Genomic DNA, 27,116 nt, shown 5'->3' with positions numbered 1-27,116 from the left:
CAGTATTCTATACGTCCCTCATACATCAAGACTTAACAAGCGAATTTGTGGGTCTTTAGGGAGGAGGGTTTTGGATTCAGCCGGTGTGTATATTGCTGCCCATAGAAAGGGCAACTAATTAATGAGGCTTCTGTGTGTTACCACAAATTCATGGTTAATTGAACTAAAATCCATTCTTTTAATGACAACAAACATTTTCCAGTTTCTTTATTGTAGAATCATAGTATATAGAGAGGAAAATACATTCAAAGAGTCCTTATGAAAGCAATCATTCAGCAAAGCTGCTTCAGCAAGGCTTTTTATGCTATAATACACACAGGTCTACTCTACTCTTCATGTAATCCAGTCAAACAGTTCAGTCAAAGTTCAGTTAATGCTATATATTTCATAAAACTGCTTTTGGAATGAAGTAAATCTAGAGAGAATCACAACATGGCATGATTTCAGAGCCTGAAAGGACTTTCCTGATTATGTGACAGATGAATGTACCAACTAGCAGAAAACACTTTTTAACAAAGAAATAGTATAATAAGATACACGTCTGAGTTAATTCTAAAGCAGTTTTACACTTTGTACGACAACATAACAAGGGAGCAACTAATAGCATCCACAACCTCCAGCAAGTGAGAGGGTGTTTGCATACATCAGATATGACACAAACTCTGTTTAAGGTAACTTTGTCAAAGCAACAATAGAAAAATATCAAATAGAAAACATGAGCGTTAGATAAGGCATAACTGTGAGATCCTGCTGAGATCCGGTCCAGAAAATCAAAAAGTAGTTGGCACATTAAGACAATTTATGTTGATCCAGACTTCAGTCAGATTGAGATTTATGTGCCAAGATGAAAATGTTTTGATGAGATCACTGAAGATCAGCAGGATCACATGCGTCAATCTCAGAAACCAGTCGATGAGGGTAAAGCTTGAACTGCAGCCAGGTAGGGTCTAAAAAACAAGATGATTAGTTATCAACAGAGTACCATTAGCACTGTGAAAATTAAACCACACTGAACTCTGAAAACTGGACTGACAGTCTCAATTTACTAGAACTTCTATGTTATGCTGCTTTGACACAATCTACATTGTAAAAGCGCTATGGAAATAAACTTGGATTGAAAATTTGAATTGAATATAGTGAGTGTGTAACATTGTGTTGATTGCATACCAAGGTAGCAGCTAGGTGCCTTTAGCTCCCCATCTACGCAGACCTCAGTGGCAGTAAAGCTGCACAGTTTTTCTGGATGTTTACAGAAAAATGTCACATTCTCTCCATGAGCAACCACACCATCCGTCAGATCATATGGCCAGCGCTTTACTCCTCCCACGATCACCCTGCTGCGCTGAGCTGGAACTGGGCAGCGGGCTGATCGGAAAGATGAGGGAGGAAAGAGAATGATGGGACACATTTGTCATGACAAAGAGAAAAGGTTTATGATGTACGGCTGCAGACCAAAACATTGCAAACCTTGAATCCACTGCTCAGACTCCACCTTGCTTTAACATGCATATTCAGTAATTAATTCACAAGTGGTCAGCCATGATACATTATGCAGTATTAAAGGTGCAGTAGGCGATCTGCCTATATACGCATCGTAAAGATGACAGCAGACGACCCACTACTAAATCATGTCATTCGCGAGTTAGAAAACTTTACAGTACTTTATAATACTACAATTCCGAATGAAAAACTGTATTATATCTAGCACGTTTTTAGTTGTGTAACAAGCAAAACTAGTCATAATGTGCAATATTTCATGCATGCAAAGATCGCTGGTCTTTCTCTCTCACGTGCTTTGTCCTAAAGAGACTACTGTGTTCATTATGCTCGGCCAGCGGCGTGCAGGAATTACACTTATTACTAAAGCCTCTTTTCCAGTGCACACGACAAACGACAAGCAACAGACCGGAAGTCATGGAGAGTAGTCCGAAAGCTGCGTGGAGTTCTGATCATCTCTATATGCGGAAAATTCAGATCCAAACTGAGCTACGGATACGTTGAAATATTTAAACTCCTGTGACTAGAACGTATGCGACCGGCCAACCAGATGTGATGTATTTCAGTGTTGTCCAAGCAGGTCAGTGCGCGCAAACTGAGAAATTGTTTATTTTTTTGTTTGTTTGGTTTTTTTTAATCAGAAAAAATGTACATTAAAAAATACATTCGTAAATGAGTAATACAAATATTATTTATTTTTTTATGCTGTCTTCATATTCCCTCCAAAATTTTTTGCAGTCTATAAGTTTCTAATATTCATTAATTTAACCACGGTGAACGCACAGAGAATAAAGACTCTTGCTTTTGCACTGCTTTATTTCGGACACTGCGAGAACAGCTTTTCTCCCATGGTGTTCGACAAAACTGAAAATTCTGTGTGACTGCCACAAGGGGGCGTATTCCGACAGTCGTTTCCAAATGTCATGTGCAGTGGAAAGGTGACTTAAGTCATACCACATGCTATTTCAGACTGAATATTCAAAGTAGCCTGGTAAACAATATACAAAGCGTGTAACAGGTTGTCATTGTTCAAAAATGAACCAATGGGATGTAAATATAAAAACAACTTCACCTCAGCAAAGCAGGCTAGGCAGAATAGCGCTATTTACTTATGTTTTGTTGTTAAACTAAATAAAAATTGACATTATCAATGCTGTAAAAGGTCCCTTATATGAAATTTTAAATAGTCACAACAATCTTAGTTTGGAAGATATTGATTCAGGATTTTAAAATGTTTTGATTCAGCATTTGTTTTTACTGGTCACTCTTTCTCTCTCATGTGCATGTGAACATGGTGCACGTGCAAGCGCAAATGGCGGATCTGCGTGAACGGGTGCGCAGTTGTACAAATCTACATTTAGTCACCTTGGAATTATAAGGTTCTATCTGCGTTCTGAAGGATTTTGAGATATTGAGCTGCAAAGTTTTGCGTTCCATATAGCAAACAGTGTGCGTGTAACATTTGTTTTTTAAATAAAAAGTCTTAAAATGTAAACAACTTATATTAAAAAAATCCCATAATCAAAATAAGTTGTCCTTTAAAAAGACTATGTCAAAGAACTCAATTTTGACAAAAATGTCAGATAGAACCTTATAATTCTAAGGTGACGATTTGTTGACAGACAATTTGGGCTACTTGCCAGAATTATGGCAATAGTTGGCCCGACAAATTTTTTATATACATTTTTTAAATACATTTAGATCATTTATTTTAATCATCACTATTGGATTTTGAAGAGACTTTTTGAAGTTTTTGAAGACAATCACCTACTGCACCTTTAACATGCATTCAGGTGCATCTCTTGCAACTACTTTTGTTTCACAAGAGAACTCAGAATGCAACACAAAAGCAACAATGAATGACTAAATTAGGGCTGCATGATACTGGAAAGATATGCAGTATTGTTTTTTAGTATTGCGATAACAATATTTTTTTTCACAATATATAATTTCCCTTGAAAAAAATTAATTATTAGCTATCTTTTTAAATGATTTATTTAATAAATGATATTAAAATAAACCGGCAAAAGATATTTTTTAGATCTAATTAATTCTAATCCCGTCAAGGTGCAAACATTAATTTAAAATTTTGATGTTCAGTACTCTTGTATTGACTCCAGCCATAAGTATTTATTTTCAGCTCTGGTTTCGCCTTTGGGCCACTCTAGCCAATAGCAGAACAGCAACTACTAGAGAGGTGGGGATAAAGATAGTAAGGACCCATCTGATTGGTCAAATTTAGAAAAACAACCAATACATCAAATAAATGTAATTTATCCCACTTGTCTCAGATACATGTTTTACATATACTATTATCGTGATAACAGTAATTTTGCGATATATTGTGCAACAAGCAGAAAACTACAATTTTGATCTTAATCCATGTGTTTTGGGACAACAAAAAGTATGAATAGCTTGTTTTTTATGATCAAATGTTCAGTCAGTAGGCAGAGAGTGGTCTTTTGTGAGAGATTAAATGCATTTGACTACATGAACATCTAGTGCAATTCAATCAAATGTTGCTCTCAAAGTGTTTGAACATGTACAAGCTTAAAACATTTTAGACTGTTTACACTTGTGACATCCTTTGATTGACAAAAAGTTTTAAATGTGCTGTGTTGTTTCCAGCCTTCCTTACCTCTACAAGCAGGCTCTGCACTCCATGTCCCATTAGGTAGACAAGTCACTTGATTTGGTCCATCCAACAAGAAGGTCTTTTTGCACAGGTAATAGATAGTGTCACCAACATTATATTCAGTTCTCTGGACGGCCACCAGGTGTCCACGATCAACAACCTCCTTAGGAGGAGGACAAACCACACCTGAGAACATACAAATGCACATACTTACTATTTAGACTGTGCAGGCTTAATCAGCAATTTCTTTTAAGACCAGTATAAATCACAATGTGGGTTTAATAAATCAGATGTATGTAGAACGTATGATCCTCCAGACATTTGTTGAAATGTAGGCTGTGGCGCTACTTGCTATTGAATAATAAAAAGTCATCAGAATGCGCACTTTGGCAGTTGTGTTTTTTTATGTGTATAATACAGGAGGAGAATATGAACACAGTCATTGTTTAGGGAAAAGACGGCAGTTTTGCTAAGGACAATTGATTTAGTTTTAGCATCATGTTTCATGATGCTAAAACTAGCATTTTGTTGGCTATTTAGTAGAGGTGGGTCTAAGCAATGAGCCCATTGTCACAGTCATCCAAATTGTCAGAATTTTTTTTGTTGTTTTTGGAAAATCATGACACTGTTCATTTTTTCACTCTCACGGTGTGGTGGAAATTTTAGTGAACAACATGTTTTTGAGCTGCACGGTGGAGCAGTGGGTAGTGGGTCACCTCACAGCAAGAAGGTCACTGGTTTGAGCCTCGGCTGGCACAGTTGACGTTTCTGTGTGGAGTTTACATGTTCTCCCTGTGTTGGTGTGGGTTTCTTCCGGGTGCTCCGGTTTCCCTACACAAGTCCAAAAACATGTGGTAGGCTACAGATGAATTGGGTGGGCTAAATTGTCCGTAGTGTATGTGTGTGAATGAGTGTGTGTGGATGTTTCCCAGTGATGGGTTGTGGCTGGAAGAGCATCCGCTGTGTAAAACATGTGCTGGGTAAGTTGGCGGTTCATTCCGCTGTGGCAATCCCAGATTAATAAAGGGAATCAGCCGAAAAAAAAATCAATGAATGAATGAACATGTTTTTTGTAAAATGCAGACAGAAACTAAACAGTTTGGTACTGGCCAAGGGCAAAGCCTGATACATTGAAGCACTCCTAGTCAGGTGTTAGAAGATTACAAGATCTTTTTTTTCCCACCAGAAATGTATCTTTCCTGGAGTTTGGCACAAATGTGAGTGTACATGCACTGATGGGTAAGCCCACACGGAATCTGCGCGTGCAGAATTCCGCAGATTTTCCGCAGATTTCTGCTGATTTTTAGCCCATCATTAATTCTGTTTATTTACTTGAGTAAATGTGTGTAAATTTATATTTATATTGACTGTAGAATTGCAAGCTCAGAATTTTTTTCCTTTTTAAATATGTGGTTTTAAACTTTAAATATCCATTATGATGGACAGTGGATTGTTAAAAGGATTTGTTACCCAAAAATGAACATTTACACAGCCTGAAGTGGTTCCAAACCTTTCTGAGTTTCACTATTCTGTTGAACACAAAAGAAGATATTTTAAAGAAAGCTGAAAACCTGTAATCATTGAATTCCACAATAAGAAAAAGAAATACTATGGAAATCAATTTTCCATCTTTTTTCAAAATATCTTCTTTTGTGTTTGGCCAAAGAAAAAAAAACTCACAACAGTCTGAAACAAGTAAAGGGTGAGTAAATGATGACAAGATCTCTTTGAATTTACCCTCCATTATAGTGTACAGTGGGTTCTAATGATATGCAGTTTATAAAACAAAAACCTAAAAATTACACTTATATTCCCAGCAGGCACAGAACGTCAACATGATGTCAGATTGATGTTGTTCCCCAACGTTGTGGGGATGTTGCATTTTGTTTGAAAATGAAAATCTGGTTGACATCAGAACCCAATGTCAGGCCAATGTCAATGTCCAACGTCCAACCTAAAATAACCAAATATCAACGCCTAATGATGTTACAGCTGGATATTGTGTGGACATTACCACTATGACATCTATCAGATACTGGATTTTGGTTGCCATACCTGACAAATAAATGTCAGTATTTGAGGTCAATATGACATTGGTTTAAGATGTTGGCTCGACGTTGGACTTTGGTAACTTTCCAACACAACCTAAAATCAACCAAATATCAACATCTTTTAACGTCTTTACTGGACATAAAAATAACGTTGTCCTTAGACGCTGACTAGACTCTAAATTTTGGTCACCTGATGTCACAACCTAAATCTAACCTAATATTTATGTCTTATGACATTGTGTGCCTGCTGCGTAGTTCTAGTTTGTTACCTTCAGAAGAAACCTCACATAAACATCAACAATTTGTATTATTTTATGTTTAATTTCATGTTGATATATTGCTATTGATGTATAACAGTTTGGACCTGATGTCCATTTTGTTCAAGATTATCTTTTTCCTCTAATTTATGTAAGTCTTAAGAAGAGGGAAAATGTACTTTTTTCTGAAACTTGGAACGTAATTCAGGTCGGAAGGAGTCTGTGGATATGAGTTTAGTTTCATTCACATTGAAACAATTTTTGAATATACATTTTTGAATAACATTTGCAAACCATTAGTGTCAAAACAACTTGCAGAAAATGCACCACTCAATGGATTATCTGCAAATACCTGTAACATGCTCAAAATCTCTATTCGTCTCTCAAAATTAATTACTTGTGAATCAATCAATGAACAAATCACTGCCAAATACTGATAAATGGCAAATAATTGTGTCATTGTTCATTAACAAACACAGTTCATAATCAAGTTTTAAAATGTTCAGCCATTCTAACAGTGCACTCTTTAGTATTTCCTGATGTAAACTATGGCTACCCCACTTTGCAAGACATGTCCAAACAACATCTATTACACTGACAGATGCAATATAGACATGATATGCATGTTCGTCAGATGCCTAATGTTTAGGGGGACAATTTTAGTGTTGACTAAAAATTCACAAGCCTGTACTTTTCTAGATATCTATATCCAAAAATAAATGGAACAGTACAAAAGTATACATTACTGTAAGTAGTATATTGAAAGACTGGAGAGAATTTTCAGTTATGTTTGACAACAAAAAGTATCAATATAGAAAGTGCACATTGTTGATTTACATACTTGTTCTGTCCACCATGGGCTTTGCTTTAGGCCTATATTTCTACTCAGCCCCCCTAAAACTTTTGCGATTAGCTCATAAACTGTCCACTAAATTATCGTCTCAGTCCCCTTTAAATTTGATATGAAAACAGCGGAAGAATTCAGCTCCTTCCCATCTTTTGTTTTTCATTTGATCAGCGAACCACAGCTGTGCAGAGTGAGAGAACAAGGTGTGTGTTTATCTATACATTACAATAGTACTTAGGCCTATAATATCTGCTTATTTGCAGTTCTTTGCTATAGATAAACTTGTATCACTTGTACCCCAATGTCATGGAGGAGCCATCGGGTTTCCCATCTACTGTTTCATCGGAGCTCACCTCATAATCACAGCTGTTTCCTCGAAAAAGTAGCTCTTATCAAGCATTTCTTTATTTTAATTTCAAAATTAACTACCAATATTTTGTGTTAGTGCATGTGGCATTAACTATACCATACAGTCTTTCACAGAAAGGATTAAAAAACAGTGACAGAACCACTTAGTGAATGTACTCATTTTAATTGTCAGAGTCACTGACAGAGATAAAAACATCACGTGTTGTCTTGTATTAATATAATTCTTATTTATTATTGTGATTCAGATCATGAAATATGTGAATTAGCCTGTAGGTTTAAAAATATATATTTAAATTTGCCATTTATTTTGAAAAGTGTCAGTTTTATTTATTTAATACATGGAAACAAAAAATGTGTTTTTTATCATGGTAAACAGGTGAGTTGAGTCCGTTTGGCTCATTCAGAACTTAAATGGCAATCTCTGTTTTTGCAGTACAGTTGTTTTTACCATATTAAACATTTTAACTGTTATTAATTTCTTACTATTAATTTACTACGTATAAATGTAATATTAAGAAGAAAAAAAAAAAATATATATATATATATATATATATATATATATATATATATATATATATATATATATATATATATATATATATATAAATGTATATATATATATATATATATATATATATATATATATATATATATATATATATATATATATATATATATATAATTTTTTTATATATATATTTTTTTTTATTAACCTCAGGAGCTAAGCCCCCCTTAAAATGAAAATCCTAAAATCGCCCCTGCCGTCCACAATACATTTAAGTGATTGATTACTGATTAAGTGATTGAAGTAATGGTACACACATTTTTACATTTCCCCTGTTTTGTTTTGCGAAAAGGCACTCACTGGTTTCCAATTGCATTTCAAAATGTATCAGATAGTAGTTTTAATCATTTAGTTTTTATCTAGGCCATGCAGCAAATGCACAGAAAAAAACTGTAGGGCCTAAATGCATAACATATCCAACAGGGAGCAGCATTGCACCACCATACATTAGTCAATCCTGCACCGGCTTCAGTAGCGATTCACACTCAAAAATTCATTTACACATAGTGCCCCATCCACCTACTCACAAGCCCACACAGTCTTTATTGCTCTTCTCTCTCCCGCTGTCCCTCTCATCTCATTACTTTGTAGCATGGTGTGCAAGAGCACACAACCGAGATCTCTTTAGCAGTTCGGCTCAACATCTTCCGCTCAACCATACACATTCTAATACACCTGCTATTTCTTTAAAGCAAGATCTCTGTCTTAGTGATTCCCATGTGAAGGTGTTTATGTAGACGTGCGCACACATACACACTTACGGCGACAGATGGGGTGAGGGTATTGCCACGTCTGGTTCTCATGACAGATATTCTCACTATTTCCAATCAGCACAGATCTGTATGGGAAAGAGGACGAGGTGTGTAGATTGCATAAGCATAAAAAACAAGACATTCTGTTTATCAGTCGCAGATATCTCTTTCCAGTTGAATTCTTTCTATTCAGTCTCACCCAGATGCACATTGGTACTTGATGGTGGATCCCGTGGTGGCACTGCCCTGCACAGAGAGCAGATCATCATCATCAGGCAATGAACAGGACACCTCAGGCACCAGACCCGGCTCTGCTGAAAGACCTCCACCTGGGGAGGCTGATGGGAAAATCAAAATAGCTTATTTAACTCTTATTTTGTGCATATGCACTAAAATGCTTTGTTGGTTTGGTGGGCAAAATCAATCAAGTAAAATGTATTAACCTGTTTCCCTGATGTAACGGAGCTATGTGGGTATACAACTCACTCTCCTAGCCTCAAGAAGCAAAGAAGTTACACTAGTGCCGTGACCCGAATAAAAAAGACTTTTTAGGGGCCGATTACACCAAACACATATTTACATTTTTTAAAAAAAATGGCCGGCGCACCACAAGACGTTGTTGACAAGAAAAAGAAGTGCAGTGCGCTTTTTATGTCACTAGGCAACGACTGAATTAGCTGCATATTGTGCAAGAGTGTTGCTGTTGATATTGGTATAATTTTAACATTTAATAATATTGTGAAATTCAAGATTTGTGAGTCATACAGCACCGCCCTACTGAAAAAAACTGCTTAAACCAGCCTAGGGTGGTTGGCTGGTTTTAGGTGGTTGACCAGCCTGGTTTTAGAGGAGTTTTGGTCATTTCCAGGAAAATTGCCAGCTAAAACCAGCTTGACCAACTAGCCAGGCTGAGTTTTAGCTGGATTTATCTGGTCATTTTCCAGCCTGACCAGCCAAGACCAGGCTTTAAATGGCTGGAAACCAACCTGGAAATGGCTGGAAACCAGCCTGGAAATGGCCAAAACCCCTCTAAAACCAGACTGGTCAACCAGCTAAAACCAACCAACCAGCCTAGGCTGGTTTAAGCTGGATTTTTCAGCAGGGCGGATAACTCAAAACAGCAACCACAAGTCTGTCCTCCATCTTCAAAAGTCTCCGTAGTTGTCTTGACAACACAAACACTGCTGTCACCCAAGCGGCAACCTCCCGCTCTCCCTCGTGAAGCAAATAAGGAAGTAACTGAAACTCTAATTCATCAAAATTCCCCTAGTCCTGGCTCCATAATAGAGCAAATTTCTATTGAGCCCAACGGCCAACTTTACAGCAGAAAAAAAAGGTCTTTACATCCTGGTACAAAGAACGATTTTGGTTCATATAGCTAATATTACCGTTCATGACAATTGTGAGAGGGATGAATTTTTTTATAACTCATCCGTTTATTTTATATTAAGTTATATTAAGTCTGCATAATTAAGGGCGTGGCCACTTGAGTGACAGCTAGGTCTCGCTGGTTACCATCACTTCACCTCAGCTGATTTCGGCTGATTAGCCGCTGAACTCGGGATATACATCCTATTTTTACATTGTTTTATGTGGCTTTACACAGTCAGCTGCCTTTTGGAATTATTTCTTAAAATTATCAGATGATATGGCATGCTGTGTGCACTTAATTATGCTCACAAACCATTCAAGTTGCCTCCATTTCCCAGGTGAGTGAAATTATATTCTTATATACCATATCTATAAATGTATTTGTTTTATTTAGGATAATTTATCATTTATAATTGTCTTTAAAACTTGACAGCACTCCAGAATCTGACAGATTGATTAGCTGTAGGCTATAGAACAGTCATCTGAAATGTTGTCATGCAATTTTATGCCTGGATTTCATCAATAGCCCTGCATTTGCTAACACAGAATATATTTTAAGTGTTTGGAAGTAATTTGGTTTTGTGAAGTATTAAGCATTTCTCCCAAAGAAAAGCCCGTCTAGCAAAATGCCAGCAGGCGTCTGTAGCTCCACTCACGCTCCGCCTCTTTGCCCTTATTTGGTATCCCCCAGTCAGTGCGATGACGCGTGAACAAAATGACGACGGTTGACCACACCTACTGGTTGCTTCTTTTGGGTTCTTCAGACACCCATGGGTGATGTCACGGATACTACGTCCATATCTTTTACAGTCTATGCTGACACCTTAACGGAAACCCTGCCTCTGCTTCCATTTGATTCGAGAATGAAAAAGACATAACGTGCTTTTTTGCTCAGAGTTTACTTTTTTCAACAGCAAGCGAACATTGCACAATGGAAGAAGAGTTTTTTAGTGCCCTCTCTTTCATGCTGGAAACACTGGATTGAATACCACTTGGAGTGGGAAGTGCAAAACTGAAGGAGCCGTTACATTGGTGCCGTGACCCGGATAAAAGTGAGGTTTGCAGTGTTTGCGTAACAGAGGCCAACTAGTGAGAGCTGTACAGATAAAACTCACTTCCCAGGCCTCCAGATGCGCACTAGTGACTGGCGCTATTGCTGTGGTCTTTAGTGTTTGTTAGTGCCCTCTCTTCCTGGTTTGAATCCTGCTTGGAGTAGGATGTATAAAACTGAAGGAGTTTTATTGATGCCGTGACCTGTAGCAGTAAGGTTTGAGGTGGTTGTATAACTATTGCCAGCTAGTAAAAGTTGAGCTGGTAAACTTTAATTTCAGGCCTCATCATGACATGCATTAGAAACTGATGTCATAGGCTGTGTCTTAGTGTTATGTTTTTAATCTTTGCCATTAGTGCTCACTCCTATGCTGTAAACGTTGGTTTGATTCCTGCTTGGAGTGGGGCCAGAAGGGTTACACTGGAGTTATTCTGGTTTAGACAGAATAGCCTTCCTTGCCCTCAAGCATTGATGAACCTTGGGTTTAGCGCCATGTTGCTGATCTGTGGTTTGTCCTTTCTCAGACAAATTCTGTAAATTCTTGATAAATTCTTACTACTTTTATTATGACCGAGAGCAACCCACAATCCTTGATGTTTCAGAGACACTCTCACCCAGTTTCCTTGTTATAATAATTTGGCCCTTGTCAAATCAATGGGATCTTTATTCTTTCCCATTTCTCCCGCATCCAAGAGTCAAAGCAAAGCAAATATTGTTGATATAACTTGGCCACATATTATATCAACAATATTTGCTTTCCTTTTACTAGCCATAATTGGCTCTGCAGAGTACATTTAAAAGGATGAGAGATTGCAAAATGTTTGTGAGCAAATTCCAAATTACTTTGGAAAATTCAAAAGCTTACAAGCAAAGGCAAAGTTTCTTTGGGGAGTGCAAAAGTTTTGCTAGTAGAGAATGCAGTTTCTCAAGAAAAAAAAAAAATGCTCCACATCAGGCAGTTATAGGAACTAGCCACCAGGCCAGTCCTGCTAGAGCTACAGTTTCCTGGTTGCATTCATGGAGCTTTTTATTGTGTCATGGGATTAACAGGTACAGAATGTAAATTATGTCACTGAAAGACCAAAAAGAAAGGCAAAGAAATATCCTACAACTAGTGCTACATATCATCAAGGCAAAGAAAAAGACACAGCGCCATAGTCAACGTTCATTCATTTTCCTTCAACTTAGTCCCTTTATCCATCAGGGGTCACCACAGCATATTGAACCACCAACTATTCCAGCATATGTTTTACACAGTGATTGCCCTTTCAGCTGCAACCCAGTACTGGCAGACATCCATACACACTCATTCACACACACACACATGCACTACGGCCAATTTAGTTATTCAATTCACCTATAGCGCATGTGTTTGGACTGGAGGAAACCGGTGCACCCGGAGGAAACCCATGTGAACACAGGGAGAACATGCAAACTCCACACAGAATTGCCAACTGACCCAGCCAGGACTCGAATCAGTGACCTTCTTGCTGTGAGGCAACTGTGCTAACCACTGAACCACTGTGTCACCCATAGTCAACAGTGACAGGTAAATACTGTTAACCTTAGCTTTCTGCATGTTCACACTTTTTCAACAAGTCTTGTATATACTTTAAAATGCAGTGTTTGTGTTTTATGTGGCATGCATTCATCCAATCAATGTACATTTGAACCCCTGTAGTTCCTTTTGTCAAGGGTTAGATCCTACCCCAGGGGTGTCAAACTCAGTTTCTTGAGGGCCGCTGCCTGCACAGTTTAGTTCCATCCCTGCTTTAACACACTTACCTGTTGGTCTCAAACAAGCCTGAATGATTCAGTTAGTTTGATCAAGTATGTTTAAATAGAATTGGAACTAAACTGTGCAGAGAAGCGGCCGTCGGAGAACTGAGTTTGACACCTTAGCCTTACAGTAAAGTATGAGCTAATTTAGTTCCCCAAAAAGGTTATGCAAAAAAGCCACTACTTCCACCAACGGTTACAGGGACTATGAAAGCATTCCTCTAGTGTCAAAGCTCATAAATACACCCAAAGGCCTTCTGTTATTCAGCTTCAGGTCCATTATTCAGTCTCTTCATCCATGGTCGGGACAGGAATCCAAATGGATGACCCTGTGACTACTAGCCTGGGGCTTTTATCTACTGCAATAGGAAGCAGGAGTACAAATACATGACAGGGTGAACAGACAGATGGATATTTAGGGTTGACAAATGGATTTGCAGGTCACCGTGTGGCTGAGCGGGTACCCAGATGATGGATGGACAGAATGTGTGGCTCGATTTTGAGTTTTATCAGAAAAATCCATCTGGAACAAGCTGTTCTCACATTCCCTCTTGAGCAGTTGACGCATGCAGTTATGTATCAAATCTCTCCCCCTTTTGTGAGGATGGCTGATTGATGAAGGGGGAGGAAATCACACAGTCAACATGCACACACACCAAACTTCTATTGTACAGCTTTGAATGGGCTTGAACTTTGTGTGTGAATCCGGCGTATGTTCATGCCTGCCTCTGCTTGTGAAATATTCCATGCCACTGATTTGCAAATATAGAGAATTGGAGGACAGTTTTCACAGACCCTAAACGCCCACCTCAGCTCTTTTGACAGCTCATTCCTAGAAATACCTCTCATGTTACTCCAGGAAATGTGAGAGTAAATGCGTGCATGTGATAGAGGGGGTGATACTGGGAATGTTGCAGCCTGGAGCTCTGCCGATTTACGCCTCCTCTCCACAGAGCTGGAGTCTAAAACCCCCCCATCCAGAAACAAGCAGTGACCCAGGTCTACAAGCTCTAAGCGTTTGTTCCATAAATAACCAAAAAACACACACATTACTATGCAGACACTGACACATATTCCTCATTTTTTATCTCGCATTCATGGCCGGCTGTCCTCAATATCACCACCATCACTTTGTTGCTATGTACTGTAGTATTCTCCCTGAATTGCGTAAATCTGACAACAACTTGACAGTTTGCAAACAGGATGAGGGCAGTCTGACCCAATGAGACACTAACCAGATAATCACCAGAGTAAAGTACATCATTTTGCATGTGTTGAGTGTTGAGTTGGCCCAAAATGAGCATTGACCAATGCCAACAGACACTGACAGGGATGACGCACAGATACTGCATACCAAACAAAGAGTGTTTTCGTCTTTCAATAAAGTGAGAATTAGCCTTTATATACTGTATAGGTCTGCAATAACAGCATGTACGGATTAGGAGTTTTCAAATATTACAAATTTAAGGACCCTTACCTAGTCTTTAAGCAACCCAGACAGGCTCATTCTGAAAACGTACCTCTATGTACATTTCTGGAGAGCGCTAAATACGTCCCAGGAGCTACATTTTTTTGCAGTTTTTTTGTTCGTGAATCCACCAGAGGCCGCTGTGTATGCTATTTGAGATCTCACATTTTTCTCGCAAGTACCATTCGCGCCTGCTGTTCTTGCATAAATCCACCAGAGGCCACTGTCGACTAACTGTTTGACTGAATGACTGACTGATCGACCGACTGACCCACCCTCCTCCTTCCCTAAACCCAACCAATAGTATTTTAAAAAGCACAGATTTAGTCTCCTATAAATCTGTCCTAAGTTCCCCTGCAGGACCTTCTTTAAACTCAAAGAACATTTGAGTAAACCGTTATTCAAATTTGTATTTTTAAGTGTGAAGAAAATTTCATTGAGCTGAAGAACATGTTCAACATTTTTATTTGCACCATAAGAACTGGAAATGACTTTAGATCAGGGGTGCCCAAACTCTCTCCTGGGGGGGCCGGTGTCCTGCAAAGATTTGGTCCAACATTAATCAGACACACCTAGGCTAGCTAATCAAGCTCCTAAGCTGCAGTTACACTAGAGTTTGAGCATGTGAAATTCTGTCATACGGCACTGCGAAAAGGGGCGGGATTAAACAAGATGATTAGACATAAAAAAGCAAGTGATTGGTTCCTATATTTTACATTTCTGTACAGAGACGTCATGTTTTGATCTACTATTGGTCTCACGCAATCACATGATGCAATTTCGCAGCTCAGAGTTCACCATACTTGAACTTTGCAACACAGCGACATGCAAAACTTGTTGCATGAGCTTGCATTTCCGTTCTGCCGCATTTGCATGCATAAAAATGGAAGTCTATGGGGCCAAAAAGTGCAGTGGGATCATGGCTTTACTAGGCGTTTAAGAAACATCCATTGCGGTGGGTTGATGCAGGTTGCAGCCAAAATCTGCAGGACACCGGCCCTCCAGGACAGAGTTTGGGCACCCTTGCTTTAGATATAGAAACACCTTTTAGTGGAACTAAAATCGGTCCTAACAAAAAATCAAAAACCTAGTGGTGTCGAAAATTACTGTATTTTTTACTTGCCTTAGCTACGTCTAAGCCAAATGAAATGAGAATGTAAGTTCTGCTCCTGCATGAGAGTATGTATCTCTCCATAGCTGCAAGTGGCAGTATCTGCACTCTCATTCCACAGTTGGAAACTGGAACTAGTGCTGCACATATACAAACAGTACACAAAGCAGCATTTACATACTGTTTTCACAGTACTTCTTGCTCACCACAGAGGGATTCGCTAGGTGAAGTTTATTTATAAACTAATTTCGAGAGGCTCACGTGCTTACAATTGTTCTCAACTGCTCCCGCATCAGCTCATGATTGATTCTCCAATCAGATGATTCCTAATTCACTATAAATAACCAGAGTTTTCTTCCCCCTTTCCAGATGGGTGACACGGCGGCCCAGTGATAAGCACTGTTGCCTCACAGCAAGAATGTCTCTGGTTAAAGTCCCTTCTAAGCCATTTTTAGACATTGCTGTGTGGAGTTTGCTTATTCTCTCTGTGCTCGCGTGGGTTTTCCCCACGTTCTCCGGTTTCCTCCCGCAGTCCAAAAAACACACAATCTAAGTAAATTGAACACACCAAATTGATTCCATAGCCAAGCTCTTAGCGAGTACACCACTTCTCACCCATCCTATATCTGTCATTAGCCAAAAATAAGCCAGGTGGAGTTCATCGAGATCTACCTCAGCTCAAACTCCCCTCTCGCCCTACAAACGGGAGGGAGCCATGGCTGGGGATCTCATAAGCTCAGGGCTCTCTCCTGGGACAGCATGCCAAACAAGCTTTATTATCAATCATCAGCTAAGTGTGAACTCTTATATGCAAATATATCTGAGAATTTGATAATCCAGATTGTTTGCAAATATTTAAGAAATGCGACAAATTTACAGCCAGCTTCTTTGAGCTTCACTCTGATTCATAACTGAAGAGCCTATCAGAGCACTCTTTCACTGACATACTCAGATCATGGCATTATCCTTTCTCCAGTTGTTGATTTTTATGATATATCAAATTTGATGATGCTATCAACTGGCTTACATCACTTCAGAGTACCTTGTGATGGTGTAAATGCCACCAGGAGAATATAAGAAAATTGACCTTACGGCTAGGTTCTAAAGCTGAGTTCTAGATTGAAAGTTCCTATAGATCCTGGGTCTCAAACTCGATTCCTTGAGGGCCGCGGCTCTGCACAGTTTTGCTCCAACTCTAATCAAACACAGCTGATCCAACTAGTTCAAGAACTGTTCAAGACTAAAGCTGCGGTCACACTGGGCTTTTCTCCCCAAATACTTCCATTCATATGCACGCGAATGCATCAGACCAGAAACGCAAGGTCATGCGTCAAGTTTCGCAGGTTGCTGCGGTGCAAAGTTCAAGCTTGGTGAACTCTGACCTGCGAAATTGCATCACTTGACTGCGTGAAACCAATCGAGGATCAAAACATGACCTTTCTGGACAGAAATTTAAAGAATGGAGCAATCGCTCGCTTTTTTAATGTCCAATCATCTTGTTTAATCCCGCCCCTTTTCTCAGCGCCACACAACAGAATTTCACAAGCTCAAACTCTAGTGTGACCGCAGCTTACTGAAGACTATTAAGCAGGTGTGAGTTGGAGGAGGTTGGAGCTAAACTATGCAGAGCTTTGGACCAAAGTTTGAGACTGCTGCTATAGATAAACAGAAAACTTAATATAAGCTCCAAATGTGAGTAACAATGTTATTTAACAGTTCGCCAATAACTTTCTTAATTCCTACAATACAATACAATACAATACAATACAATACAATACAATACAATACAAGAATAATATGAATGCAGTATGATTATCCAATTGAAAACACTATTGTAGTTCTAAGAATATGTAAGCTGGTATACAGAGCTTTGTTCTTTTTATGTGGGCAGTTTATAATAACTGTTTTACTTGTCTTGAATGGTTCATTTTAGTTGTTTGCAACCTGTTTTTCACATTTTTAACAAGTTTCACATTCAAAATCCTAAATGGCCCCTCATACCTAAAAACATTCTAGCAATGCACAGTTCTGTGCACTATATTCTTATTTTTGTTAAATAATTTTATATAATAGCTAAATCTCTTACGTTATCTTGCTCTAACTTATACATTGGTCTAAACCAACTATGGTCTGAACAAAAACTGCAGACAGTATGAATGAAAATGTAGATTCATATTTGTACACAAAAGAAAACACTTGTTGACTTTGCTTAATGATGGACAGTAAATTTACTGTTTTTTGAAAATTGTGAAGAAATTCTCTATTAATGATCATTAAAACTTTCATATCAATGGGAAATTTTGGTTTATCACTAAATTGCATATGAAGTTCTGTTATGGACTTAAAGCCTATGCGATGGCATCATTGTGATGTTTTGTGTAAACATTAGTTCTAATTTTGATAGTTTTATTAAATTTAATTATCTTAAATTTGTTTTTAAATGTTTAAATCATGTTCCAGTGCTGTTTTCTGGTCTAATCATTAGGCATCAAACCTCTCACACAAGCAACTGCTAATGGTGACTGTCTAGTACCAAAGTGTAAGACCTCATTTGGTCAACCTGTTTTCTCTGTTAAGGGAGCCAAATTGTGGAATGATTTACCTGTTAGCCAAAAATTAGAAAATAATATAAATATTTTTAGTAGTGTTCTTAAAAAGTGGTCAAAAACAAAACAGCAGTGTTCACACAAATACTACTACTATTAGTTTGTTTGATCATGTCGCCTTTGCTTTTGCCTTCAGTAATTTTATGTAAAAAATTATAATGTTGTGTATGTGTATCTATTTATATTTTTATTATGTCAAGCCTCCTGTGGACAGGTGTTGCGAATTAGCAAGTCCGCTAAAACACTTAAACAATCGTATTTGGTTGTCCAGTGTAATTGTGATGTTCATGTCAAATAAATAAATAAATAAATAAGTTGCTCATAGTGTGAAAATGGAACATGTGCCTAATATCCTCCAAATGAGATTACTTCATAAATCTGTTGCCATCAAATGAGAGAGATTTCAAAAGAGAATTTCCACCAGCATTAAATCCATAACAAACTGAAAAATCATAATATTAAATAATGAAAATAACAATTGTGTTTTTCCCCAGTTTGTGAATAATTCATGTACAGTTACATATAAAAATATATATATATTTATTTATTTATGGATGCTACACTACAAAAAATGTTTTTTTACTTTAAGTTTTTGTCTTTTATAGTTGAAATATCTAAAAATTCTTAAATTAGGTAGCATTTTTAGACGAAAAAAAAAATCAGATTGTTTTCAGAAAAAACAAGTCAAGTTTAAAGGGCACCAATTTGAACCATTTTTCCAATTTTTTTTGTAAAGTTTCGGCTCAAAATACCCATCAGATTATTTATTATAACTTTTCAAATCTGGGAAATGTGAGCTGTTTGGACATTGTATCTGTTTTTGTTGCCTGTGCCTTTAATGCTAATGAGCTGGTTCTCCCCGCCCACCGTTCCCAAGTTCCTGTCACAGCCACAACTTTCATGTAGACAAACAGCTCAGTGACAGACAAAAATGAAGCAGATCTCCCTTACTATAGTAAGAACTTTCACTACGTTTATTTGATATATTTGTTGTGGAGTTAATTAAAACCTTTCTGAAGCGATAAGTCACACACAATGACGTTATAAAGTTCACTAGCGTGCATGTGCACGCACGCATACACACGTTAGCTTTGCACTGCTTTTGCATGGCAAATGTGAAAGGAGACACGTTAATATCCACTGCAGTATGGATATTATTATGTTAATGTACAAAATAAACCTGATTTAGGTCCACAAATCGGGATTGAAGCAAGGCCTGAAAATGGGAGGGATTTGGATCCTATTTAGCGTCAAGAAATTTTAAAAAAGAGACTTATTGTTTTCATATCACTCCAATATGACTGTGTACACACTTTACCTACACACAGTTCTGTCCAAACAGCTTACAAAAGATGATTTTCCTCATAGGTGCCCTTTAAATTTTTGGTAAAAACAAGCTAAATAATCTGCCTGCAGTTCAATTAGTTTGAGCAGTGTTTTTTTGCAGTGTGAATCTTCTCAAGTCACTGACTAGTAATGAGTATAAAATGTTAGTGTTAGGTCCCAGAGAGATGGCAAGATGTAAGGATGCATAGATATTTAAATTACTTTTTTTTACCTGTACAAACAGGCTCATCTCCACTCCACTGCCGGTCACCTTGGCAGCGGCGTATTGTAGCATCCAGCCCGTTAGACATGGTGTACCCAGACTTACAACGAACCTCAAGCAGAGCAGAGAAGGAGGGTGAAGGGGAAAGGAGAACTGTATCAGAATGTTTTCCAGACGGGAGAGGCCACGGACACATACGACCTGTTCACGAAGTAGAATTGCACAAAAACTTTGAAAAATGTTTCATAATGTATCATAGATTTAACAGTTGTTTGTAGTTTCTTTTCTTTTAAGGCTAGCAGTAAATGTTTGTGTGTTCAGATGTTTGCAGCTCTGACCTGGGACCACACAGCTGAGTCCACACTGGCCATCGCAGAGACACTGGCGTTTGTTGCCACAGTCTTTATCTTGCTGACACTTTTTTGGGCATGTCTGTCTTCTCTCGTTACCCAATACTCTCTCTGGGCACAGCTCCGCTGCATCTTCTTCAAGATAAAGTGTGTAGAAATTTTACAATTGTACAAAAACACAATAGGCACAATAGGCAGATTAGAATTGGTTAAAAAAATGTTGGGATGTTTTAGACAAAATTTAGGTCAAACATGGACAAACCCAGGGTTAATTCTTGATAATAAAAAAAAGTTTGTCCATGTTTGACCCAAATTTTGGCTAAACTTTGGGTCAAATATGACTTTTGAAGTCTTGGTTTAAAAATGTTGAGTTGTTTTAGTCAAAATTTGCATAAAACATGGACAAATTGTAAAAACTTAGCCTGGGGAAAACTTTTAATAATAAAATGTTTGTCCTTATTTGTACTTTTATATATATATATATATATATATATATATATATATATATATATATATATATATATATATATATATATATATATATATATATATATATATATATATATATATATATATAACAGGTCTGTCTGGTTCTTGAATCTGATTGGCTCCTAGCCGTGTGATATTCTGCAATATCAGAACTCCTACAGCCTCCTCGTCCTTATGTATTACTCCGGCCACATAGAGTGACCTCAGATCAATAAACTCACTACAGTTTGACAAATATTGCAGCTTTTCTAGGTGAGAATGTAGTTGTTTAGATTGCATCTATGCAAGATATTTATAAGGATAGTGCCTATTTTAAATATTTATCATTTCTGAGAGACACCGCGTTGGCATCCATAAGGCTGTCATACTGAGCAGAGCAAAGACAGTTAACCTTGTCCATCCACAAGGTGGCGACAGAGACCGCATAATAATCTCTTAGAGGTGTTTTCGGCTGTAGTTTGTTTCTAAGTACAGCTGATCAAAACATTAGGACATTGATGAGTGACAAACTTCATATATCTCTCTTTTTTGTATGTTGTAGTGCTGTATTTATACCATATAATTATAGTGTATTGAGTGTGAGATGGGAATTACACATCAGGAATGTATGTATTTTGTGTTGGCCACTCTTTGTATAACCCTGAGTTACTTTTTGGTTGGCCATATGTTTGTTTCTAATGAGTCTACTGTTTTCGTTACTGCAGACTAGTTGAGTAAAAAGAAAGAAAGAAGAAATGCCCGCATGTGTTTAGCATTTTTCCTTATTGCAAACACAACAGTAATATGTTGCTTTGGCTTTGGCTTTTTTGGGGTTAATTATTGTGATATCCTAATTGCAACAGAGAAATACTGGGAAATGTCTCTAGACTGATGGCATTTCATGCCGTTCAGCCTTATAATCTTAAAATGTCAGCAAAATCACCTGTTTTGTCATCAGTTTAGACATTATGCTACAGAATTATTCAAATACTAGCTCTAAAGTGACGTTGGTGAATTAGTAATGGCTTCTGCTGTTCTGACGTCAGCTGCAGATGTGAAGGAATGGCAGAAGAAAGTAGTACCTCATACAAAAAGGTTTTTAGACTCTCTGTGTTTGATTTTCTTTTTTATATATAGACGATTATGCCGTTGAACTGTTGTAAAAACACAATATCACACTCTTAGCATTGTGATATGGGTGTTATACATGATATACAGCCATATTGCACCCTTACTGCTATTATATTTGTAATTTTGGATTTAACCATTTGACTGCCTCTCTACCAAACGGTTGACCATGTTTTGACTGTTTTAAATAATGACTGTTAAAGTTATTTAAAGAATGACTGTTTCAAATAATGGTTTACACACAGCATTGTTGGTTTACAAAATAAAAGTCAGACAAACATAATCCTGTTGCACTACTACACTTGATTTTGGTTTCATTGTTAAAAAATTGGTATTGTTTTACCACAGCGACCAATCACATGATTCTGTTAAGCTTTTCTAAATACAATGGCCAATCAGGGCCTGAATTTTATTTTCTCTTAACTTCACCATACGCAAAGAATATTTTTAAACCAGTAAAAGATAAACCTCTGGTGTAAGGTTTGTGTGAATGAGCTTTTAACAGCACTGACAGTGTAACATCAGTTAATGATCAGAATATAGTCAGTGAATTAGACATAAGCATTCAATAAGTTATTCGACTGTAAAATGAGATGAAATTACATTTAAATTTAAGCACCATAAGGGGACAAAAGCTGAGCACTGTGTGCATCCATAGAAAATACTGTGTTAAAGAGCCCCTATTATGGGTTTTTGAAAATGGCCTTCCAAGCAGTGTGTAACACAGCTCTAGGTGAATGAAAACATCCAGCTGAGGTTTAAATCTGAAAGGGCACCGTGTTTAAAACTATTGATTCTCCATAAAAAGAGTCAACTCAGAGTGAATTATGTGATTCATCTTGAGTTCAAATCTTTTGCTGTTTCATATTGACGTGACATGAAACTTTCCCATACAAGGTGTTAGATCTGGTAAAACTTCAACCCGTCGTCAAACAGTTCGGGGGATGGGATTGATCATGACTGAAGATGAGTAAACGTTGATCACTCTGAGATGGATTAAGATACAGCAGAATAAATGGTTAAAGTTCATTTTCACAATAATAACACTGTATAGTCAAGCCAACCTTGTGTTGTGTTTGTTTCTGTCATATTTCTGATGATTAATACAATTGCCCGATTTGCTGAGCAAATCCTATGGGAGTTGTTGGTACAATTAGGTAAAATGAATGCATAATATAAGACAATGAAAGTAAACCAAAACCAAAATATGACCTTTTATAATGCATATTAGGGGCTTTTTAAAATAAGTGTTCATGTTTTAAAGGTGTGATGCTACACATCTTGTCTAGTGTTTGACCTACTTTAAATTGGATTTTGTATATCATTGATTTTTAGTGAGTTTACAATGACATGACAGTTCACCACAAATAACTGAGCCGGTCAGTTATCTCATCATAAACACAAACAAAATAGTATTTGAATAAATGCTGTGTTATTTCAACCCAAATATAAAATATGGGCAAGCCTAAAAGCCTGAATTAATTTTTTAATTAAATGTAGACCCCAACTTTAACACAACTGCTGGGATTATTCATAATTTACCAAAATGGGTTGAAATAGCCAAGCATTAACAGGAGTGTTTTTTAAGTCATGCAAGAATAAATCACTCATCAGTAAATGCTTCTTCTGGCAGCCAATAAAATACATCTACATATATCAGTTACTGAAATGGACCTTTTAGATTCACAAATAACACACAACATGAGAAGTGTTCTTTGAAAAAGGATAAATAGCGGTACTGTACAGTTTTGAATTTGTTTTGTATTTTTTTTACCCAATCAATGCATAAGAGAATACATTTGGTCACACTTTATTTTGATGGTCCGTTTGTTGAATTTAAGTTACATTGCATCTACATGCCAACTAATTCTTATCAGTAGACCATAAAAGCATACCAAACCGAACTGAATCATACCGTACCGTACCACTCAGTGAAAAACGGACCATTAGGTTGGGGTTAGGGTTAAGATTAGAGTAAGTTGATATATACTTGCAAAGTTTCTTATAGTCAGTTAAATGTCTGTTGAAGGAGCAGTCTCAACAGATATTAAGCAAACAGCCTACTAATACTCAAATGAGAATTAATTGGCATGTAGTTGCAATGCAACTTTTAGTCAACAAAATGTGCAATAGGGACCATCAAAATAAAGTCCATACATTCAAAGTCATACAATTCAATCTCTTTTTGACCAGTGGACTAATGTGCATGCAGGCGACTCCTCACACTTTAAACACAATGTTTAAATACAATTTGTCTGTCTAACTATTTACTCTGTGCCATAAAATATCATGCTCCTAAATGTCTGGCCATCTGCCCAAGACTCTGTTCACTGAACTGAAACCAGGTGTTTAGCACAATATATCCACATAAAGCAGACAGTGATGAATGTAGCCCACCCATAAACAGGATGCAGCAATTAAATGTTACAAGCCCATAACAAAATAGAATGCTCGTAGCAAAATAAAGAGCTTAAAGGGATTGTTCACCCAAAGATGGAAATTCTGCCATTATTTTACTCGTTTCTTCTGTTAAACACAAAAGCAGATATTTTGAAAAATGCTGGAAACATGTACAGTAACCATTGACTTTAATAATATTAGTTTTTCCTACTATGGAAGTCAATGATTACAGGTTTTCAGCTTTCCTTAAAATATTTTTTTAATGTTTAATAGAATTAAGAAATAAGGTTTGGAACCACTTGAAATAATGAGTAAATTTTCTTTAACACAGTTACGCATTTTGGATAGAAACTGAAGATTATTAACTGTGTATGTACTCAAAATTCATGGAAAACTAGCTTTTAAAACAGATTCAAGGCAATTTTCTGAGAGTATGGTAGTAAACATTTACAAATTCGACATTTTTGTAAAGCAGAAGTTAAAATTCTGTTTACTTACCCACGTTATTACAAAACTTCCAACCTAGGCTCATTCTGAAAAGTACCGCTATAATACATCCCAGGAGCTACATTTTTTTTGCCGTTTTTTCGCGAATCCAACAGTCCGCTGTGTATCTTTTTGAGAACTCAAATATCTCTCTCAAGTGCAATTCACGCCTGCTATTCTCATATAAATCTACCAGAGGCCGCTGTCAACTGACTGACTGACTGGCTGAATGACTGACTGACTGACCGATCTACTGACCCACCCTCTTCCTTTCGTAAACCCAACCAATAGTGTTTTCAAAAGCACTGCTTGACCCGCCCACCCACTTCCCTAACCCTGTCGTTGTGGTCAACTCCTCTCTGCATCTCAAGTCTGCTGACGTACATAGCAAGCTACTGGACAAACTGATAACAGCGGGAAAGCCGTTCATTAGGTGGTTATCGGCCAGCTGATAAGCACGAAAATACCGCCCCGTATTGTTTGTTTTAAAGACAAAATGCAGCCATACGTACTTCTGAAGAATCTGCAGAAATGTATATAGGGCTACGTTTTCAGAACGAGCCTATGTTGAAAACTTCCTATGACATTAAAAAAAGTTTTTTTAATGTCTCTCTGGTTTTTATTCCCACAGTAAAAGGAATCCAGAATTATTTTGGACCCCATTGATTCCCACTATACAAGCAAAAAGGTATGAATTCCAAAGAGGATATGGAGCAATATGAAGTAAATGATGATAGTATTTTCAATCTTGGGTGAACAGAAATTTCATTTAAAAAAACATGATGGAGACTGTGTTTTAATAACTGTGGGTAACACTATGGGTGGATTTAGTCATTTGGGGGCCCTAAGCAATTCCAGCAATGGGGCCCAAAAGTTCTAAAATGCACCTTCTGTACTTTATTTTTAATGGATTTATTTTACTGTTTTTTTTTTTCTTATATCACTCAATCACATTTTGTCTTAATGCTAAATAATAACAACAACACGCAAAGCATCTAGTTATACTTTTAAATGATCTGTTTTCTTAAAATGAATTCACAACTAAAAATGAAATATAAACTATTTCATTTTCAAAACTAAATCGTTGCCTGATTTGAGTGCTGGACTTTTGCGCAGATGTAATAAACATTAAACTTTTATATTTTTAGAGACAAAATGATGTTATATATAATTTATAGGTATAATTTATACTTCTAGGTATTTATTTAGGGGCCCTCAGATTTCCTGCATCCCTAAGCGTCCTCTTATCTTGTTTATTGGTTAAATCCGCCCTTATTAACACTTTACAATAAGGTTCTATTTCTAGTATTTACTCTCAACTTTGTTAATGTTAGGAGTTAGAAATAAATTTGTTCACTGTTAGTTCTTGTTAACTCAAGGTACATTAACTAATGTTAACAAGCATGAATTAGTATTTTAACCCTTTAACTGCCTGCTCTACCATATTACGACTGTTTTAAATAATGACTGTTAATGTCATTTAAAGATTGACTGTTTTAAATAATGGTTTGCATTGTTGGTTTACAGGAAAATCAAACAAACACAATCCTGTTGCACTACTAGACTTGATTTTGGTTTTATTGCAATAAATAATAAACAACAAAACATGTTGAATGAGAATCTGAAATATATCATGGTATACTTCAATAAATAAAGATGATTTAGTATTCAAAATGTTTTATTTTGATTACGTTTTTAAATAAATTAGTCTTACACTTCATATTTTTAGATTTTTTATAGAATATGTATTAATTCTAGTACATTTACCATAAACCAACATATCTAACATTTGGTAGAGGTTGATATTTTAGAAATTATTGGATGTGTTAAAAAATGCATTGAGTGTGTTAACTAGCGATATAGCAGTTAAGAAATACAATCCAAAAAAAAAAAATTCTTGGTGGGGCATTTAAAGGGTTAATAATGCAATAGGAGGCCTAAGTGTTGAACTATGATTGCTGTACAAGCATTGCACGTTATTAGTTCATGTTGGTAAATACAATAGCCATTATGAAAATTTTTGGTAAAGTGTAACTAAATTAGAATACAAATATGATAAAATATGAATAATAAATTCTGAGCATTAAAATAGTATACATTAAAAAGTCTGTGTTTTCCTACATATCACAAAAGCTGTCATTCATTCACTATTTATTATCAAAAAAATTAAAATAAAAACTGATAAATAAAGACTGCTGCTAAGAAAGCTACCCATCATTTTCTCACAGACACCTCCGCTCACACTCACCTGATGCTGCAGACAGGCTGCTGAGGGCCCACACACACAGAAGAGCTACGAGCAGAGATCGCTCCATCTTTCCCGTACTCTCAATGCAAAGGTTATGAAAACGCTGGTGACACAGGAGAGGGGATTTA

General features: G+C 36.9%; 1 protein-coding gene across 1 annotated transcript; it reads right to left on the bottom strand.

Annotated features, from left to right (window-relative positions):
- Positions 1 to 192: 192 nt before the first annotated feature.
- On the bottom strand, positions 193 to 27,116 carry ntd5 (ntl-dependent gene 5). The gene is made up of 8 exons (XM_056476005.1): positions 26,989 to 27,116; positions 20,247 to 20,393; positions 19,918 to 20,109; positions 9,173 to 9,311; positions 8,983 to 9,059; positions 4,136 to 4,318; positions 1,168 to 1,365; positions 193 to 947 (listed from the first exon to the last, which is right to left on the bottom strand). The coding sequence occupies exons 1-8, from the start codon at positions 27,053 to 27,055 to the stop codon at positions 865 to 867; spliced, it is 1,086 nt and encodes a 361-aa protein (XP_056331980.1). The 5' UTR covers positions 27,056 to 27,116; the 3' UTR covers positions 193 to 864.

The sequence above is a fragment of the Danio aesculapii genome, chromosome 16, assembly GCF_903798145.1.
Source record: "Danio aesculapii chromosome 16, fDanAes4.1, whole genome shotgun sequence".
Classification (NCBI taxonomy): Eukaryota; Metazoa; Chordata; class Actinopteri; order Cypriniformes; family Danionidae; genus Danio; species Danio aesculapii.
This window is presented reverse-complemented; position numbering and strand designations above follow the sequence as displayed.

Excerpts from the sequence above, each read along its gene's own strand:
- ntd5 (XM_056476005.1), bottom strand. The coding sequence starts at position 27,055 with ATGGAGCGATCTCTGCTCGTAGCTCTTCTGTGTGTGTGGGCCCTCAGC. Across the intron at positions 20,394-26,988 it reads CAGCCTGTCTGCAGCATCAG|AAGATGCAGCGGAGCTGTGC; the intron begins GTGAGTGTGAGC and ends TTTATCTTGAAG. Across the intron at positions 20,110-20,246 it reads ACTCAGCTGTGTGGTCCCAG|GTCGTATGTGTCCGTGGCCT; the intron begins GTCAGAGCTGCA and ends CTTCGTGAACAG.